The 21,240-nt window shown below is 37.7% G+C and overlaps 1 protein-coding gene across 1 annotated transcript in view; it reads left to right on the forward strand.

Annotated features, from left to right (window-relative positions):
- Window positions 1–21,240, forward strand: part of inppl1a (inositol polyphosphate phosphatase-like 1a) — a 57,096-nt gene that overhangs the window by 12,860 nt on the left and 22,996 nt on the right. Inside the window, exons 2-7 of the mRNA XM_061919119.1 lie at window positions 8,337–8,400; window positions 8,931–9,078; window positions 9,171–9,252; window positions 18,864–19,010; window positions 19,186–19,276; window positions 19,834–19,923. Coding sequence (XP_061775103.1) covers window positions 8,337–8,400; window positions 8,931–9,078; window positions 9,171–9,252; window positions 18,864–19,010; window positions 19,186–19,276; window positions 19,834–19,923 — 622 coding nt within the window. The remainder of the gene's footprint in view (window positions 1–8,336; window positions 8,401–8,930; window positions 9,079–9,170; window positions 9,253–18,863; window positions 19,011–19,185; window positions 19,277–19,833; window positions 19,924–21,240) is intronic.

Here is a 21,240-nt window from a genome sequence, read left to right on the forward strand (position 1 = left end):
AGAAGTTAAAACTGTTACATTTTGCGATTTGAAACTGTTTATCTTCAGTGTAAGATTGGGAAATATAGCTCTTTTGACAGTAAAGGTTGCCAACCCCAGACTGAGAAGGATACTTTTCAATTCAAAGACTATAAAGCAATACAGTAGGAGCAAATTCAGAATTGCAATAACGTCAAATTAAATATAGGTTAACCTGATACTTTTTGTTGTATTCACTTTTGATTATATAAAAAGAGAAATAATATTAACAATTTTCATGAATTAAAGTTTAAAAAAGTGCTGGTTGAAGCCGCTTTTTTAAATAAAAAAAATGTGGTGAACTCCTATTTTAAATAGGGATTAATTGCACCAAACACTAATTATATCCATCTAATAAAAGCCAAATATAAATAGATAAACGAGAAAAATATCCCACACTTCTCTTCTGTAAAGAAAATCTGTACAGCAGATATGGGCATCTACATCAACAATATGATGTGCCTAAGTGGCTGGACAGGACATGTTAAAATAAATAAATAAATAAATAAAAAATAAATAAATAAATTTAAAAAAAATAATATATATATATATATATATATATATATATGCGATTAATTTAAGTAACTCTTTTTGTGTGTATTAGTACACCATAATCACGAGTTGGTATGTACCTCGTACCTAGGTTTTAAAGCCACGGTTTGATTTTCGATACAGTACAGGAGCAAAATTAAAGCATTAAAACTGCTTAGCTTTATGTAAACAGCTTTAATGATCTTTAAAAAACTGCTGCCAGGTAACTCTCCAGTGACTATACAGTACAAATATAATGTTAAAGAAAATAATTGAAAAACGTGTTAATCGCATAGAAGATTAAAAAAACAATCCAATGTAGGTCAAAATATAGGCATCTTAGGTTTGATGGCGTTGGCAATTGTAATGTAATATCTAACAATATATCTCCATCCATCCATCCATTTCCTACCGCTTATCCCTTTCTGGGTCACGGTGGGGTGTGCTGGAACTTATCTCAGCTACAATCGGGCGGAAGGCGGTGTACACCCTCGGCAAGTCGCCACCTACTGGGGATAGGATGATTGGCAACAATTCATCTCATTATTGATTTTTAATATATTTTTTTATTTTTAGAATATACAGAGGGACAATAAATATGGCACCAGGGCTGCATATTAGACATCCCTGTTTGAACATTCTAAATTATTTTATTTTCAAATATAACGTCCTCTCTTGTCTGAAGTGCAGCATCAATAGTTCTAGCATGAAGAAATGTTTTCGTTCCCCGGTGAGTGTGCCGCCAGGATTGGACTGGTAGCTGTTCACAGTGGTCTATCACCAGAGGGTCTCCAGGCTGTGACTTCTTCTTGGCACTACTGTTCGTAATAGCTAGTCCGCGTTCTATTATTTTTCCCAGAAGCCACGGGAAATACTTCCTGTCTCTCATTTTTAAAGTGACTGAGTGAGAAATCTGTCAGTCCGAGGTTGTTCGGTACCAAAAATATCAGGCTACCAATATGTTTACGGTCGTCCGATTAACTTGTTATTTGTTTGAAGGAAACCTCTCTGCTTGTCTGTACACATTATTTGGTAATTGATGGAATGTTACAATTGTGTTTTCAGCAGGAGATGACTTTTAGGCTTATTTTTAAACAAACAAACTGGTAAAAGCGAAGGGTTCAGCCGGCGATTTATTATCATCGCTATTTTTTTGGGCCACACATTAAGTGTTTCCTCTGAACGGGCTGCAAATGTGGCTTAAGAATCTCTAGCTCATTGCTTCACTTCCTCATGTGCCATGCTTTATTTTGTTGTCATTTTTGCCAATGCTACCAAAGTGGTGACATCATATCTTGATTAAGCATAATTACTATTAGATAAGACTTTTTAGTCATACAAACGGGTTTATCTACACTACACAAATTATATTATAATGATATTAAAATGGACTATGGACTTTGCAATTCGTTGTATAATAGATCTATACATCCAACTTGATGAGGCCAATCAATCTAGTTGGATTTTAGGAATCTATCTAAATTGATACATGGTACACTAATGTAATGTTGATTCTGCATCCAAACACAAACTGTCTCGTCACTGGTTAACGCTTCAATCAGATGTGACTTGTAAATTCTAGTGCGCATACATTTGATAAATAATTATTCTAAAAGTGATATTAAATTGTAGGAAACATTTGAAAGCATCAGAATATCACATGAGACCGATAATGTCGATGCAGGGTGCAAGCAAGAACAATCTTCATTCAGAGAGACTTATTAGAGCTTAGTTCAGTGTGACTGCTGTAGGTACAGGAAACAGTGGGTCAAGTCCTATATGAGTCATCCTTATCATGTTCCCTTCAATCGGAAGAATGGGTTGAATACTTCCAGGTAGGGCTGGGCAGTATGGCTTTTCATTAATATCTAAATATTTTTATGCCATGTCACAATACATTATATATATCTCGATATTTTGCCTTAGCCTTGAATTAACACTTGATGCATATAACCTCAGCAGTATGATGATTCTATGTGTCTACAGTAAAACATTCTTGTTCATACTGCATTGATATATTCTCATTTTAAACTTTCATGCAGAGAGGGAAATCACAACTAATTCAATTGACCAAAACTATATTTATTAAACAGTTATTAGATAGATAGATAGATAGATAGATAGATAGATAGTACTTTATTGATTCCTTCAGGAGAGTTCCTTCAGGAAAATTAAAATTCCAGCAGCAGTGTACAGAGTTGAGATCAATTTAAATAAAAGTAAAAAGTAAATAATGGAGGTTTAAATGGAAACAAAATAGAGAAATATTACAATAAGAATAAAAACTAAAAAGCAACAATGGGAATAACAATATAACAGTAAAATAAGAAAAATTAAAGCAGTGGCACAGACATTCATGTAATTTCCAAAACAGAAAGTGCAAGATTGTCAGACACATTTTATAAACAAGGTATAAGTGCACTTTTGTGAATAATGTCACTAAGATGACACATCAAAATAACACTAAACTAAAGTGCACTTTTTGTACAGAACGCCACTATAATAGTTTAAAACAAAGTGCACTTTTGTGCGTGATGTCACACAAGATATTTCAATAACTGTCAAATAAAAAGAAGCTCATACTGAAAGGTGCTGAAATGCATTTAATAACTTTTTTTTTTAATTTATTTCATCTGGACAACTACAGTTGTGATCAAAATTATTCAACCCCCACACAATTTTGGTGTTTTAGCAAGCTGGACATTTATTCCGTGTTATGTTTATAGTCATATCAAATAAAGATGTGTCAAGTAGACAAATGCGACATAAATTGTAACACTGTATTTTACAAAATACCAAAAAAGGACATTTTTATTAATATCTCATTGACAAAATTATTCATCCCCTTGAAGATCATAACTCTTAATAACAGAATTTGAATAAAGTATTTTCAATCAGGTGTTGAAAACACCTGTAGATGTGATTAGAACCATAACGAGCAACAATTAAACTGATTGAAAAAGACTGTGACACTCAGCTTCTTGTAGATGATCAATGGTGTATTTGCAACATGGTGAAGTCCAGGGAGTGGTCAAAGAAGTCAAAAGAGGAGGTAATTTCTCTTCATAAGAAAGGATATAGATATAAGAAAATAGAAAATACATTACACATTCCAAGAGCCACAGCTGGGAGCATAATTCGCAAGTTTAAAGCTAAAGGCACAGTGGAAATACTACCTGGGCGTGGTAGAAAGAGGATGCTGTGAAGCGTACAGTAGTGAAAAACCCCCTGGTAACAGCTGAGGAACTACAACAGGACATTGCAGAGGGGGGAATGCAGGTTTCGTCAAAGACAATAAGGCGCGCACTACGAGATGAAGGCCTCCATGCCAGAACTCCCAGGCGCACCCCACTTCTGACTACCAGGCACAATAAAAATAGACTCCAGTATGCCAAAAATCATCTGGACAAACCCCAAAGGTTTTGGGAAACTGTTCTATGGAGTGATGAGACAAAACTGGAACTCTTTGGGCCTATGAATCAACGTTATGTTTGGAGGAGAAAAAAATGAAGCTTACAAAGAGAAGAACACTTTGCCTACTGTTAAGCATGGTGGGGGGTCAATCATGCTCTGGGGCTGTTTCTCTGCCTCAGGAACCGGGAATCTCCAGCGCGTTCAAGGCATTATGAATTCTATTTCCTACCAGGATATATTAGCTGCAAATGTCATGAAGTCAGTGACGAAGCTGAGGCTTGGGAGATGTTGGACCTTCCAACAGGACAACGATCCCAAGCATACCTCCAAATCAACATCAGAGTGGTTGCAGAAGAAGGGCTGGAAGACTCTGGAGTGGCCTTCACAGTCGCCAGACCTAAATCCTATAGAAAACCTGTGGTGGGACTTGAAAAAGGCAGTTGCAGCACGCAAGCCCAAGAATATGAATGAACTGGAGGCCTTTGCCCAAGAGGAATGGGCTAAAATACCTGTAGATCTTTGCAAGAAGCTTGTGTCCGGTTATGTATCACGTTTGAAGGATGTAATTACAGCCAAAGGGTGTTCTACTAAGTACTAAAGATACATGTAACTAGGGGGTTGAATAATTTTGTCAATGAGATATTAAGGAAAATGTCCTTTTTTGGTATCTTGTAAAATACAGTGTTACAATTTCAGTTGCATTTGTCTATTTGACACATCTTTATTTGATATGACTATGAACAAAATACGGAATAAATGTCCAACTTGCTAAAACACCAAAATTGTGTGGGGGTTGAATAATTTTGATCACAACTGTACAAGAAAAATGGAAATGTTTTCCTTTGACTTTTCCCATCAGAAAGCTCTTCCTCCGTGTCTTTCTAGCACGTCTAAACATGTTGCATCTCAGACCTACACGTCTGTGTTTTTGTGGTCTGGTGGCGAAAACTGTCTGCACCATTAGTTTTGTACAGTGTAACAAATAACTTTATAGGATTGTATGTACTAATGTTTCAGTCCTTTTGCAATTGCACATTCTATAGATTACGTACCGAAATTGCAGTGTTTTTAACATGGTGTTGCCCCTTCACACACACACACACACAAACACACACAGTGTAACCTTGAGTCTTGTCTGTCGGTAAAGTTGTCTATCTATTTTTCTTTCCCCTCCCCCTTGAAACAATAGTATTTACTCCAGCAGAGAAATTGTGTCAGCTGCCAACAGGAAGATGAAAACATACTCAGCACAGTAGTAACTGCCACCTAAGACATGTACTGCCACTGCTGGATTAATGATCTATGTTGTCATATTCAACCACACTTGGTATCACCAGTTTGTCTGCAATTTTCCACCTGTCAATCACTTGGCATGGCAAACGACAATTTAGGAGGAATTCCTTCTTGGGTCACCGAGAATGTTACTATAATGTGTGGGGATGTCAGTAGTTGGTAAAGAACAAACTTTTTTACTTTATTTGCATGACTTATGTTGTCTACTCGCAGCTTAACTACGTGAAGGATTACACAACCTCGGCTCTGTCTGTGCCTCACTTCTAATTTCTACTGATAGTTTGGCCAAATCTGCAAATTCAGCAAAAAACAATACAATGATTGTAATCAAACAAAAACTGCATTTAGCGAAGAGACGAGTGGAGCCTTATTCTTATTTCTCATAGGTTTTTAGACTGAAGACTGTCTTTAGACTGCTTGTCTCTGGCTGGGTTATTTAATTGAAGATTACATTCTGATCTTGTTGCATCAACAGCTCAGGTTTGTACTGTACTGTAAGTGATATATTAATATATAATGTAACGTATTCCCCCGCACACAATCAACACACTCAAGAACATCTAAAGGGGGAGTGGTGCAATTGATATGGAGGCAACAATAACCATATCTTAAGTTCTTTCTGTCATCATAGTATGTATGGGACAACGCTGGATAGGGACATGATGTCACGACAAACAACCACCTCGTTTGCTAGTTGCTACCACCCTGCACTCACGGAGAAAACTCTGCTATGTAAAAGAAATGTGAAATTTTCTCTTCAAACATCAAACATTATCCTGGTATTTGAGAATGTGCTAAAAAAACACTGGAATATTTTGACCAAGTATTTTTTTTTTTTTTAAATAAACCAAAATTATTAGGAAAACCTCTCTGGTTAGCATGTTTTGTGTTTCTTCACCGATAGTGTTGTAGTTTTAGTATTATATCTGTTTTAATGGCTAAGCTTTTATTGTTAGTTTGTACTGTTGCTCTTTAAGATTGAAATGAAAAGTGCATTACAAATAAAATACATTATTATTTTTTATTATTTCTGGCGGGCGCTGAGGCGCCCTACTCTGTTCAGCGGTCCTTGAAGGATACTCTAAAACACCTTCCTCTGAGTATACACTACAACAGTGGTTCTCAACCTTTTTTCAGTGATGTACCCCCTGTGAACATTTTTTCTAATTCAAGTACCCCCTAATCAGAGCAAAGCATTTTTGGTTGAAAAAAAGAGATAAAGAAGTAAAATACGGCCCTATGTCATCAGTTTCTGATTCATTAAGTTGTATAACAGTGCAAAATATTGCTCATTTGTAGTGGTCTTTCTTGAACTATTTGGAAAGAAAGATATAAAAATACCTAAAAACGTGTTGAAAAATAAACAAGTGATTCAATTATAAATAAAGATTTCTACACATAGAATTAATCATCAACTTAAAGTGCCCTCGTTGCAGATTGTAATAGAGATCCATTTGGATTCATGAACTTAATTCTACACATTTCTTCACAAAAAAATAAATCTTTAACATCAATATTTATGGAACATGTCCACAAAAATGAATATTGCAATGTTGCATTTCTTTTCAGAGTTTATGAACTTACATTTATATTTTGTTTAAGTATTATTCAATAAATATATTTATAAAGGATTTTTGAAATGTTGCTATTTTTAGAATGTTTTAAAAAAAATCTCACGTACCCCTTGGCATACCTTCGACTACCCCCAGGGGTACACACACCCCCATTTGAGAACCACTGCACAACAACAATCAATCGAGGTTCAATGTGCACCATTGATTATCTTAATTGTTCAAACAGCAATGTGTTTATACAAGTTTAGATTAGGTATGACTTTACTTAATGGGGAAAAATGTTAATGTCTCCTGTTTTCATGTTAGCATTTAAGCCAGCTGGCGCCAGTCAGTCCAAGTGCAGTTATCAATCAAGGTTTTTTGATTGAGTGTTTTACCACGGTTATCAATAATATACCTTTTTACCGATACAACCCTAATCATTAGCTACCACTGATATCACGTCAATCGCATGAATGCAAATTGTTTGTCACTTCTCTGGGGCTGCTTTTGTTTACGTGTATGTTTTTCCTGAGACAGCCATGAATGCCAGTCGTCCTATTGTGAGCGAATGCCAAGTTATATTCGATTTAATTGGTAATGTTGTGTTTTTTTTCTTCAAGCTGTTCTTTTAAACCAATAATGAGAACATGCTAGTTGGTTATGGTGTTCTTATATTTTTTGGTTGAATTACACAAAAGAAGTTGAGCTAGTGACTTACAGCAGCTTTATGTTTCTAACAAATATAAGTGTGTGTTGTTTAATTTGACGTACTGTAAACACTGACCTGGAAAGACCGGAAAAAACAGCTGACTGGTCATGGCAGGATGAATACTTGACTGAGTCATCCTTCTATCCTTGTCTATACACACACAGACTGTAAATAGGTACATGGAGCTAACAGAAGCTCTACTTAGAGCGACAGGCTATGCAAAGCATTTATCACTCACACATACTCGTAAGCAGATACACACCTATGACACCCACACCCACGCACACCGAGTTGACAAAGACCACAGGGCCTGCTTGTCAAATTGACCATATTGTGTTCGGTCCACCGAGCAGACATGAAGTACAGGCATGAAAAACCATTAACGTCCAGTACGTAGCTGCAGGCATATAGCCATGGCTGTGCAATTCCAATGTCGCGACATTGATTAACATTGGTTTAAAAAAAAACGTTGTAACCAGAAATGCAGTTCAAATTTTGAGGGTGCATTTGACAGTGAGAGTAACACTTTTTTCCCACTGACTTCTCTGTTTGTTTGATAATTGTCAGTAACTGTTTATAGGCATATTATTGGTCCCCTGCATCATGTCAATGTAAGGATGAAGACCGCTCACTGGTTTATAGACAGCAACAGGTTCAACTTGTCCACACACCCCCCCGCCCCCCTTCCTCCCCCATTGTAGAATACATGCGCTCCTACCAGCTGAGGTCAAGTACAAGTGAATAATACGTCTGAAAATGTTATATTTTCCTATTCTATATGATTGTTTGCTTTCAATTGTGTTTTCTCCTCTCAGGTTTCAAAAGCATGTCCACACATACAGGATACTACCAGATGAAGAAGGATTTTTGGCTGTGCAGGTAGGGAAGACACACACGCAGTTATACTTTCATGCTCATAGTGTATGTGTACTCCGGCAAAAAAGGCTTCAGTAGCAGCTGGCATGCAGAGATGCTTTGCTTGGCTCTGAGCTCTCATATCAACACACACACACACACACTCTCACATACACATACATTCAACACAGCAGTGTCTTTGTGTGTCGTGTTCAACAGCTGTGCAGTCCACACCGTCGCCACATGCCACACACATGTCCCTCACACACACACCTCCATGGCCCTCTCCCACATTGCTTCAGCCAAAACGTCTAGCATTTACTTTGTTTTCTGTCAGCTTAGAGATTTGGCACTATGTGCTGGAGTCTGTCTATGCAAAACACTTGCTGATATGAGTTTTTTTTTTTAGATTGCTGATGATGTTTTCTTAGGCAGCATGAATTGCTGACTTATTTGACCCGTCCGACAATGACTGGGGCTATTTGTAGCAAGAGGTGGTTCCATTCGTGCTGTATTAAAATAATGTCTGTTGACATATCCTGTCTTCCTCCCAGACGTCACAGGGCGTGCAGCCGAAGCGGTTTAAAACATTACCAGAGCTTGTGTCGTTGTACCTACAACCCAGCCAGGGCCTGGTGACCACCCTGCTTTTTGCAGTGGACCGAGAGGAAACCGCCATCCTCGATGACCGCGACTACTCAGGTACCTCTTTAAACACAAGAGCTCAGCAGTGGTTTGTGTGTGGTGGTCTGTGTGTTGCCGTATGGTTACAACTTCCCCTTCATGACTGGTAGATGGAGAGGATGAGAAGCCACCCCTTCCCCCACGATCAGCATCCAATTCTACTCCCCCTGGATCTGACTTGCCCGCTGACAGGTACAATGTTTATTCAGGACTTTAATTGGGTTATAAATCTGACATTTGAATAACAAAACTTTGTCCTCTCGCTCTCCCAAGTCACCTATAATCACCTCCCCACACACACTTATTAAATGTGATTTTTTTTAAAAGACAGCCACATCCCTTTTAAAGGGAAACTGCAATTTTGGGGGGAATTTTGCCTATAATTTACAATCTTTATGAGAGAATAGAACACATATGTCTTTTTAACGCATTCTGACATCTAAAAAAACGTAAATAAAAGTCTGCTCACAATGGAGCCAAAGGGAGCCATGATGTGAATGAGTCTATTCCGACCCATCCATCCATCCATTTCCTACCGCTTATTCCCTTTGGGGTTGCGGGGGGCGCTGGTGCCTATCTCAGCTACAATCGGGCGGAAGCCAATACACCCTGGACAAGTAGCCACCTCATCGCAGGGCCAACACAGATAGACACTGTCTATTCCGACCATAAAACCCAATTAATAACCATACAAAAAGCTTCTGTTCCGACCATAAAACCTAATTAGTAACCAATCAAAAAGAGCCAAAAATACTCAATTTAATTTTTGTGACCTGAATATTACTAGTATTAGCGATATTGATATTGTAAGCGCTAACGTTAAGGAACTATTTTTAGCGACGTTTTGTTACAGAGAGGTAACTTCCTTATGCTGCCGTATTGACAGCACAAGCTGGTGAACCTAATTTCTCGCCTCAGAGCACAAGAAAGTGTATTCTAGATCAGGGGTGTCAAACTCAAAAACAGAGTGGACCTAAATTTAAAACGGAACAAAGCCGCGGGCCGAGGTTGAACAAATTAACCTTTTAATAGGGACCCAAACAAGTTTTGCATTGAATATTGAACAAGCAAGGCTTATATAACTTTATAGTGACATGCAAAATCGAGTTTCAAATAATAATAATAATTAAAAAATATCAATGGCATATCGAATAAAATTTAAATAAAAATTGAATGCCTCTTTTCGGCGGTGGGGTTGAGGTGGACGGGGTTTGGTGATAGCGGGGGGTGTATACTGTAGCGTCCCGGAAGAGTTAGTGCTGCATTGCGTTCTGGGTATTTGTTCCGTTGTGTTTGTGTTGTGTTACGGTGCAGATGTTCTCTCGAAATGTGTCATTCTTGTTTGGTGTGGGTTCACAGTGTGGCGCATATTTGTAACAGTGTTAAAGTTGTTTATACGGCCACCCTCAGTGTGACCTGTATGGCTGTTGACCAAGTATGCCTTGCATTCACTTGTGTGTGTGTATAAGCCGCATATATTATGTGACTGGGCTGGCACGCTGTTTGTATGGAGGAAAAGCGGACGTGGAGACAGGTTGTAGAGAACGCCAAAGGCAGTGCCTTTAAAGCCCACCCCAAATATTGTTGTCCCGGATGAAATTCGGGAGGGCCACTGAACTTCGGGAGTCTCCCGGGAAAATCGGGAGGGTTGGCAAGTAAGAGTATTAGCGGTGAATGCGGTGTTACAGCGGCGGGCCAGCTCTAATGTTAATTTGATATTGCCTCAAGGGCCAAGTGAAATTACAAACGGGCCAAATTTGGCCCGCGGGCCAGAGTTTGACACCCATGTTCTACATTATATACAAATAAATCATGCTTTTCACCTGGATAGTGAAATAATCTGGATATAAACTGAGAAGTTGGTTCACTTTGACAGCCAATTTAGGCTCGGAAATGGCGAGGATTAGGAGCCATTCTTCATCCAAACGGGAACATATCAACGTCCTAACAGTCGGCATCTCAGTGAGAGCAGACATTGTATAGTAAGTGACATTTCCTGTGTTTGTTGGCTCATGTCTGCCGTGAGTAGTAATCTTTGATGTTGCTGTAGGAAAAAGTGATGCGTTTGAAAAAAGAAAAACGCCGCTATATGCTTAAAATGAGCGGAATACGTAAACATTACGCTATTATGAATGTGCATGATAGTACATTACAAATATATTTATAGCGTGTATTTAAAACGTTTATGGAAGTGTTTGGATTTTTTTTTATCCTTTTTGTAAGCAGAATAGAGCGACTCCCAGGGGGTCCGTTGTAAACTCACCTTTGCGTGCATTTATTTACTAGTTAGACTGCATAAAAAAATATAGAGATATGTGCTTGTCTTCATAAGGATTGTGAATGACAGGCAAAATTACAGAAAAAATGCAGCCTCCCTTCAAAGCTACTTGGGTAACCAATGAAATAAGCTTCAAAAGCAGCTGTCCTAATGTGAAGTGATTATGATTGTCACTATACCAGAATTTCAATAGTCGATACCCATACCCTTTAATTTCCAGGATTCTCAATAAGTATTTTTGATACAATGATTAAAAAAAGATCTCATGTACTTTTATTGAACATGTTCCAAATTGTCAAGTACTGTATTTTTCGGATTATAAATGGCTCTGGAGTATACGTCGCACCGGCCGAAAATGCATAATAAAGAAGGAAAAAAACATATACGTCGCACTGGAGTATTAGTCGCATTTTGGGGGAAATTTATTTGATAAAATCCAACACCAAGAATAGACATTTGAAAGGCAATTTAAAATAAATAAAGAATAGTGAACAACAGGCTGAATAAGTGTACGTTATATGACACATAAATAATCAACTGAGAAGGTGCCTGGTATGTTAACATAACATATTATGGTAAGAGTCATTCAAATAACTATAACATATAGAACATGCTATACATTTACCAAACAATCTGTCACTCCTAATCGATAAATCCCATGAAATTTTCTTCCTCGATGTCGCTTCCAAACAACTCTGCCAACTCCAAAGGTATGCGCCGCTTCTTCTTGTCGTTTTCTGCTGCATATTTCACTACATCCAGCTTGTAATCTGCAGTACATGATTTCCTTTTCGGTGCCGTTTTTGTTCAGCCCTTCCCAGTTTTTAAAAGTTACCACCAACAATGTAATGATCTATTTTAATGGCTACGGCAGTAGCATACAGCTGTTAGCATTCCATGACCCACAATGCACTTCTGCCATGACCCTCCCCCGCCGAATTCTTATTTGTTGACGTGTGTGTGACGATTGCTGACGTGTGTGTGACGATTGCTGACATTTTCTTCGTCTGCATCCCATGACCCACAATGCACTTCTGCCATGACCCTCCCCCGCCGAATTCTTACTGGTTGACGTGTGTGTGACGATTGCTGACATTTTCTTCGTCTCTTCCGCCAATGAGATAACCAATATTATTTATTATTTTACGGTAATGTGTTAATAATTTCACACATAAGTCGCTCCGAAGTATATATGTCGCAACCCTCGGCCAAACTATTGAAAAGAACTGCGACTTATAAACTGAAAAATACGGCACTCGACAGTGTCGCGTTGGAACAAACGATAAAGTCAGAACGGTGAACAGGAAGTAAACTCGTGTGACGTCACAAAAACCGAAAGTGAAGACAAGTGATCACCCAAATTGCATTTATAAAAAAAACATTTTAGACCGTTAACAAATTAAAATGGAGTATATACTAAATATTATTTACTAAACAAGAAACATGGCCGTTTCCACCACCAATAAATTATATTGTCTGTGTATTTATTTTAGTTATTTAAAAAAAAATACAACTTGGTTAAAGGATTTGGTTTTGTTTTTGCTTCATTATTTTTTGTACAGCACTTTGTGTTTGCCACTTAACTGTGTATCAAAAGTGCTATATAAATAGAGTACTTTTTGTGCACATTCGGCAATACCTCGATAATAATGTAAACCGTAACAAACAGACTATATTTTATTTCCATTATTTTATTATTTTTATTTAACTTGGTATTTAAAAGTTAAATTTCAATTACAATGTTAAAATATACCAGAAATACATGTTTAGTGCATTTTAAAGGGTATACTTGCATTATTATTATGTATTATCATTACAACAGTGGTTGATTTGGTCTCAAAATATTGATGACCATAATATCGTGTATCGGCAATAAATTGTAGGTCAATATATCGTCATATCATCGTAGCAACATTTGTTATCAACCCAGGCCTACCTCGTGTTTCGCTTCACTGACACACTTCCATTGTTATTTGTTTATGAGCTAGGGCAAACCAGAGGAACCAAATCTGCATTTGAGACAGGCTTTTACAATAAATAAATATATGGGATACATAAAGTCAGCAGGTGATGAGTCAGTGACCACATGGCGAGAATAAATGTTATGCAATATTCGGCACTAACAATACTGAAAAAAGCAGGTACCGAAGTATTTTTTGCGGGTTTGTATCGACTTGGTATCAAAGTATCAATACTTTTAATAAGACCAAGACACGACCGAAGAAAATACTGTACATTTCCTAATATACTGGGTTTTCTTTAGTGTTCCCCGTTTTAGGGCCTTTACTTGTTAACGCTTTCAAAACAAACTTGTCTTTTTTCAACTCTAAATCTGACAATACACACATTGAACTAGTCGGAATGTGTATTGGTCCATTTCAGGCAACGTTATTTATTTTTTCTTCTGAAGCAAAGGATGACTCATTGAGTAACAGGACTGAAAGTAACAGGGGTGAGTTTTTTTCCATATAATTAGCTAATTAGCAATGACTGCCTGCAGCCATGAGGTAAAGTACTGAACAGTAGGTAACTACTCTGGCTTTTATCTCACACAGCAGCAAGATGTCACTCAGACAATTCCTTTGGTTTCATTTGATTGTTTTTAAAAAAGATTTTGACCTTTACAGCGCAGGAAACGAGAAAGACAACTTCTGCTATCTTTAAAGATCTCAATAGTTCTTATCCCCAGCTTTTTCATTGCTGCGCAGGGCAATAAACTTAGACTGCGCATTCAATATACCCTGCGGTCCATATGTTGCTATGGCAACTTGTCAATGAGAGAGCTGAGGTCATAAATGCACCATTCGGTCATCGCCTGTCGTCCTCTCCTTCAGTAGTAAAAATGTTGGAAAAAATTTTAAAATTCTTATCATTTATAATGATAAGAATTATTTATAATTTCTGAATAAAAGTGTCAATACCTTTTATAATAGTCCATTGGCTTTCTTGGGTTTAGCCAAAAGCTAACTCACACATAACATCATGGTTACCATTTCTTATTTTGGTCCATCAACTTGGCAATAAGAAGCTGTTGTTTTTTCAAAATTATTTATCACTTTGGTACTTTGCGTGAGATGTTTTTTACTGCATATTCTTCGCTGAATGATTGTGTCCAGTGGGGCAGTGTTGCCCACTTTTTTTAAAGTAGCATAGCCAGTACTCTGCAAATAAACAGAATTTAGGTAACATGCAATTAAACCAATCAGGGGCTTGTAAAATGTAAACTGATTTAAAACTGGTTCCTCATTGATGAAAAATAGTTGGATCTTGTTGACCCTTCGCTAGTTGGTGACAGAGTGGATAGAATGTGCTAAATGTCTGGAGAACTACATAAAGAGGCGACATTCCTTTCTGTGGTGCCCTTTTCTAAAGCATGTCTTTTCGTGTGTTGGTGTGTGGGTAGTCCCGCTAAAGGTCTGCTCTCTCTTTGAGAGGAAGTGTATGTAAAGGTTCTGACAGCGCTGCTGCAGCACTCAAATATTATGCAACTCTGCAGTGATGGGTAACGCTGGTTTGGAAAGCGCACACAAGAAAATGATTATTGACAAGGATAAATTAGTAAAGAGAGTTTCAATACATGGGTGGATGAGTTGCAAGTAGAAGATTTGGACCTCTCTCGGGTGAATACACACAGACGCATAGAAGAATCTTGCAAAAAGTAATTGCAGAAGAAAACATGTTTTAGTTTTTTATTAAAAAGACTCTCCATGTTGTCAAGTCTGTTTGAATGCTTTGGTGAATATTATGTATGTGTACATGTTTGAGCCAGGGTGGCAAGATGTAATACTGGTAAGCATGTCTGCCTCACTGTTAGGAAATATAGTTCAAACTAGGGATGCGCGTTAATTTTCTTTCAAGTTGATACCTATAACTCCCTGTTTTTTAAGACCGAAAATGTCATCTGTTATTTTCTCTCTTCATCCGGGCTGAGCTTCTGTAACCAGTAGGTCGTTTTCTGGATATTTAAGTTCAAAAGGATAAGTTTGTAAATCCTCATTTGTACAAAAATAGCCATCTATTACGAGGTCTGCCAGAATAAGCAAACACATGCTTTTGTTGCCAGAAGTAGGGAGTACATTGCTATGTGCACTGAATTAAATGCGCACAGTAAAATAAGTCCCGGTAATGCATAAAGTAACCCAAATAAATAAATAAATATTGTACATATTACATGTTCTGAATGTTCAGTTCAATTCAGTTCAGTTTCAGTTTATTTCAAAAATGCTTTCGATACAATGTAATGCATCACACACTTGCAGTTGTTTCATTACAGCACGTCCGAAAAGGAGTAGGAAGAAGCAGAGCTTATTTAATCCTACCCATTTTCATACCATATCCAAATTCCTTCTTCTGTGTTACAGAACAATGAACAAATACATAAGATACCATAGTAAGCAAACTACTATCAAATACATAAATAATCTTTGTCTCAATAAAAATAAAAGGGTTCAAGATGTTCATCATAATTTTTGTTCTGTGTATTTGTGAACACTTGTAGTTTGAACAGTCTCTTAAACTGAATCATATTAGTGCTTTGTCTGATTTTTTTGGTTAATCCATTCCATAATTTAATTCCAGATACATATATGCTAAAGGTTTTAAGTGTTGTATGTGCATACAAATGTTTTAAATTAGATTATCCTCTCAGGTTATATTTCTCCTCTATTGATAAGAAGAATTGTTGTACATTCTTTGGTAGCAGGTTGTAGTTTGCTTTATACATAATTTTAGCTATTTGCAAATGTACCATATTGTTGCATTTCAATAACTGTGATTTAATACATAAAGTGTTTATGTGTTATCTATATCCAACATTATGTATTATTCTAATTGATATTTTTTGTAACACTGTTAGTGAATGTTGCCCCATATTTATGCACAAAACTTCAGATATGGTAACACTGGCAAGCAGTAAAGAATATGAAGTGATTTTTGGTCTAGAACAGGGGTCCCCAAACTTTTTTACCTGGGGGCAGCATTGGGTTAAAAAAATGGGGCCAGGGGCCAAAAAAACTCTTATGTCCACTGATGTTTAAAAACTCCACACTTGGAGTCTACTTTACGTTTTCCCAACAATTTCGCCATTATTTTTCCTCATGCACTAATTGAGTGAAAGAGCGTGATGACGTTGCGTTATCGATAGGAAAATGCATTTTTAGACAATATGATTTGCCTGAGCGGCTAGGAGACCCCGAGAGTGACAGTTAGTAGAAAATGAATTGATGGGCTGGAAAGGACGGATTAAGAAAAACAATAATTAAAAAATGTATATATAATTGTGTGTGGCTTCACGGTGGAAGAGGGGTTAGTGCGTCTGCCTCACAATACGAAGGTCCTGCAGTCCTGGGTTCAAATCCAGGCTCGGGATCTTTCTGTGTGGCGTTTGCATGTTCTCCCCGTGAATGCGTCGGTTCCCTCCGGGTACTCCGGCTTCCTCCCACTTCCAAAGACATGCACCTGGGGATAGGTTGATTGGCAACACTAAATTGGCCCTAGTGTTTGAATGTGAGTGTGAATGTTGTCTGTCTATCTGTGTTGGCCCTGCGATGAGGTGGCGACTTGTCCAGGGTGTACCCCGCCTTCCGCCAGATTGTAGCTGAGATAGGCGCTAGCGCCCCCCGCGACCCCAAAAGGGAATAAGCGGTAGAAATGGATATATATATGTATATATATATATATATATATATATATATATATATATAATATATAGACATACACATACACAACGTTGATGAAGGTTTTTGAAAATGTTTTAGAGGGATTAAGGTAACACAGCGGGCTCCCATTAGCTGCATATTACGAGCGTTTTTCTTGTTTGTTTGTTTTTTATCTTTAGATTGAAAAAACCCCAGCTGTGTTCTTTTATTTTACAATGGTTGTTGTAAACGATAGGCGAAATTCCAAAAAAGTGCAATCAATTTTAACTTAATGTTGACCATTTTGTCTGTATGATATAAGGTTGTAGTATATCGGTACTAATAAAGTATTGCGGTACTAATGAATTGAGAACGGTACTATACTGCCATTGAAAAATACATATACTTTTTTTTTTTAAATCTGCATGCCGCCGTGCGACGGTGACACACAGAGAAAAAGAACCAGTTGAGTGTAACAGTGCGCATACGCTCATAGAAAAAACTATGTGGAGAGGAAAAATGGCAAATAAAGGCAGTTCTACTGGTTAATAAAGAGGGTGCGTGAAGCCCAATATGGAGATATTTGGGCTTCAAAAATATCCATCAAGGGACAATTTAAACATGGAAGTGCCACGCTGCAAGCTCTGCTTTAAAACCTGCCTCGCCAAAAGTGCCATAATTAAAGTATTACCATTTTTGCTTAAATCTTAGCTAAATATTTAAATAAATAGCAGTTGGACCAACAGGCAATAAGAATAACTAACTCCTCTGTTGTGCACACAGCTGTTTGGCTTTATGCCAAATATTAGTGAAGTCAAAACCGCCCACATGTCCCAAACTAATGCAAGTGAAATAACTGAAAATTGCTACAATTTGTGTTTTTATCTTTAACTATGTGTATTTTACCTGCTACATGTCTTATCGTTGTACTTTCAGCCATAGTATTGTTTTTAGTACTTACAAATGATTGTATTTTTCTTTAAAGCATTGACCAAAAATGGCAACCTAAATCATAAAGCATAGTGTCAATAAAGCTTTCTATTGTATTCCTAGTTCTAGTTTATGGCAGGCTGTATGTAATACATAAGTTGTAAATTGTTCTTTGAGTGCAACAAAAAATGCCCAATGTGTTTCATGCCATTTAATTTGTATTTTAATCTTCAAAAATTGTTGTTTGAGTGAAATAAGAACCGTTTAATGTAGTGTAAGATTTCTTGTTAAAAAATGAAGCCAAAAATGTTTTTTATTGTGGTGGCCTTTATTTTGAAAAGTTTTGAAATACATTTTGGTACCATGACAAGCCTAGTATGATGTCATAATTCCTCATATCCACCTGAAATCATGTTAGACCTGCTCGACATCCATTGCTTTCGGTCCCCTAGGGAGGGGGGGGGTTGCCTACATATGCGGTCCTCTCCAAGGTTTCTCATAGTCATCATTGTCACTGTCACCGACATCCCATTTGGGTGAGTTTTCCTTGCCCTTATGTGGGCTCTACCGAGGGTGTCGTTGTGTTTTGTGCAGCCCTTTGAGACATTGGTGATTTAGGGCTATATAAATAAACATTGATTGATTGATTGATGATAATCTGTCCAATATATATCGTGCACCCCTAGTTGACAAATCTTTATTTGAACATCTCTCTGTGGAATTTGCATATTTTCTGTGTGCTTGCATGTTTTTGTGTACTGCCGGCTTCCTCACACATGCTAGTTCGGCTAATTGGAAACTCTAAATTGTCCACAGGTGGTCATTTGTCTACATAAATACTGCCATTGACTATTGACTGTTTTATTGTGTAGACCGCTTCTTGTGAGCCTAATGAGGAATGTCCAGAATGGAAACCGTATGTATAGATGTTTGAAAATCTTTTTTCACATGTATTTCAGTACCCCAACAGCAAATGGCCTGAGCACCATCTCCCATGAGTATCTGAAGGGCAGCTATGCTTTGGACCTTGAGGCCGTCAAACAGGGAGCCTGCTCACTACCTCATCTTAACAAGACACTTGTGTCCTCGTGCAAGCGACTTAATGGGTGAGATGGATACTCAGTGACACATTCGCACTCCAAAAAAATGCAAATATTTTTTTATGAATTCAGCTTAATCCGTAGGTATGGATGTTGTTTTTGTATGTCACTGCTACTGCAAATAGTTGGACTTTGTGAGTTTTAGCACAATTGAGCTTTCACCTCTTTGTCTCATGAAAAGGGAAGTGGATAAGGTCCTGTCTGGTCTCGAGATCCTGTCAAAAGTGTTCGATCAGCAAAGTGCCTTCATGGTGTCAAAGATGATCCAGCAGGTACATCCAAGCCTCTGTTTTTATATCTACTCTACATGTTCACAGAGGTAACTTTTCTGTCAGTGAGTGTCATGAGGGCTTTTCCCCCTAGGAGGATATACTTCCTCAAACAACATGCATACTGTTATTAAAAGAATATACCCCAAAGAAACCCTCTCCGATAGGTCTCTCTTTGTCAACCATGCCACCCACGCAGGATTTGTACCAGAGTTTTGTATATTTCTGACAGCCAGTGTTTTCTGCTATGGACATTTGATTTTTGTCTAGATTGTTACAAAAAAAAAATTGAGTGCTCTACTGTTTTTAAGGACCTACTGGAAAATAGCTAGTCAAATGTTAGTCTTTCCCACGTTTTTAACTGAACTCACGGGTCAGTCTGGTGTCATTCCCAGGCCGGATTTGGCCCCAGGGCCGCAAGTTGAATAGTTCCGGATTTATACAATCAAGGGTTTCATGGCTGCATTCTTATCTTTTATTTCCTTTCAGCCGCGAGGTTGGCTCATTGTTCTTGTAAATGGTGGTCTGATTTCTCACATGTTGGCTTCTGTGTCTGTCAGTCAGTGAATCAGGGTGGAGACCAGGAGTTGGAGAACCTTGTGACCAAGCTAGCTATTCTCAAAGACCTGCTGTCTTCCATCGAGAAGAAGGTATGCATATTTAGTGTGCAGTGGGACCTTGATTCACGAACGTAACTGGTGTTTGACCATCGTTGGCAAACTGAAAAGTTTGTATAGGGAAGCAGTTCCTCATAATGAACAGTGTAAACATGAATAATTGGTTCTAGATTCGACAAAAATCTAAATTTTATTGAAAAAAAGCACACTTTTAACATACTATATTGTGTATGTATACTGTACATACTGTATATCAAACCAACATAACAAGGGGGCAATGACTCAACAGTGTCTTTTTTTTATCCAAACAACACAAGAACATCGAGCTTAATTTTCAATGTGTGAACATACACACAAAAGTCTCTTCGCCTTTGGTGCTCTCCAAGCATTACCAACCATAGGCCCTTTTCCACCTGAACTTTTGGTTCCCGGAACCTCTGGTGTCTGAATCCATAGGTTCCTGTTGAAGTGTGTCGTTTCTGTTTCAACCGCATTTCACAGTTTAGGTTATTTTTTACAAATCAAGCTGATGACATGTGAAGAAGAGGTTTACTATATTTCTGTACTGCATTTCACAGTTCCGGGTAGTTTATACAAATGAGGCTGACGTATGGAGGAGTGGTTTACTGTGTTTCTATACTAATACCATGTATAAACAGACAATATTAGGTCACCGTTCTTTTACTAAAAAGTAAGTAATTGAAATACAAAGCAATTATATACAAAGCGATATAATTAAAAAAATAAAGTGTACCGAATTGTTAATAAAAATCAGGCTTTTCTCTGCAATGTCCAACAGTCAGAAAGTCGTCCTCTCTGCAAATGATGAGGTCAGGCAAACGGTCCCTTATGTTTTATTATCAGCTCTAAATAACAAAATATAAATGATAAATGTCAGGGTGTATCTCATGCTGACAAAACAAACACATCGGCTTTAGCCTCAGCTGGTTAGCATTAGTATTCTGTTCACTCGGGTTGATGCTTATAACTACACAAATGGAGTGTCACTGGCTACCTTTACAACATGTAATAAACTGAACAGTTAATATTTGATTTAATTCCTCCTTTTTTCCCCCACATTCATCCAATGAAGTCAGAGTAGTTAGCAGCTGAGGTCGCCGCTTCGAGTCCGGCTTCCTATTCCTCCGTGAATATGTTTTAAAAAGTCTGTCTACTTCTCGTAGTTTGTGTGAACTAATAAACTGCATATAGTTTAAAGACTACGGCTGAGTAAAAACACTCCAAAAAAGTTCCACTGATTAGTGTTTTTCAGCACAAAGATGCCCCACAAAGGTTTGTGCATTTAGAAAGCTTGTTTCGTTTTTCTTTCTCGCCGTTGTAATAGCAATA

This window comes from Nerophis ophidion, linkage group LG13, assembly GCF_033978795.1.
Source record: "Nerophis ophidion isolate RoL-2023_Sa linkage group LG13, RoL_Noph_v1.0, whole genome shotgun sequence".
NCBI lineage: Eukaryota > Metazoa > Chordata > Actinopteri > Syngnathiformes > Syngnathidae > Nerophis > Nerophis ophidion.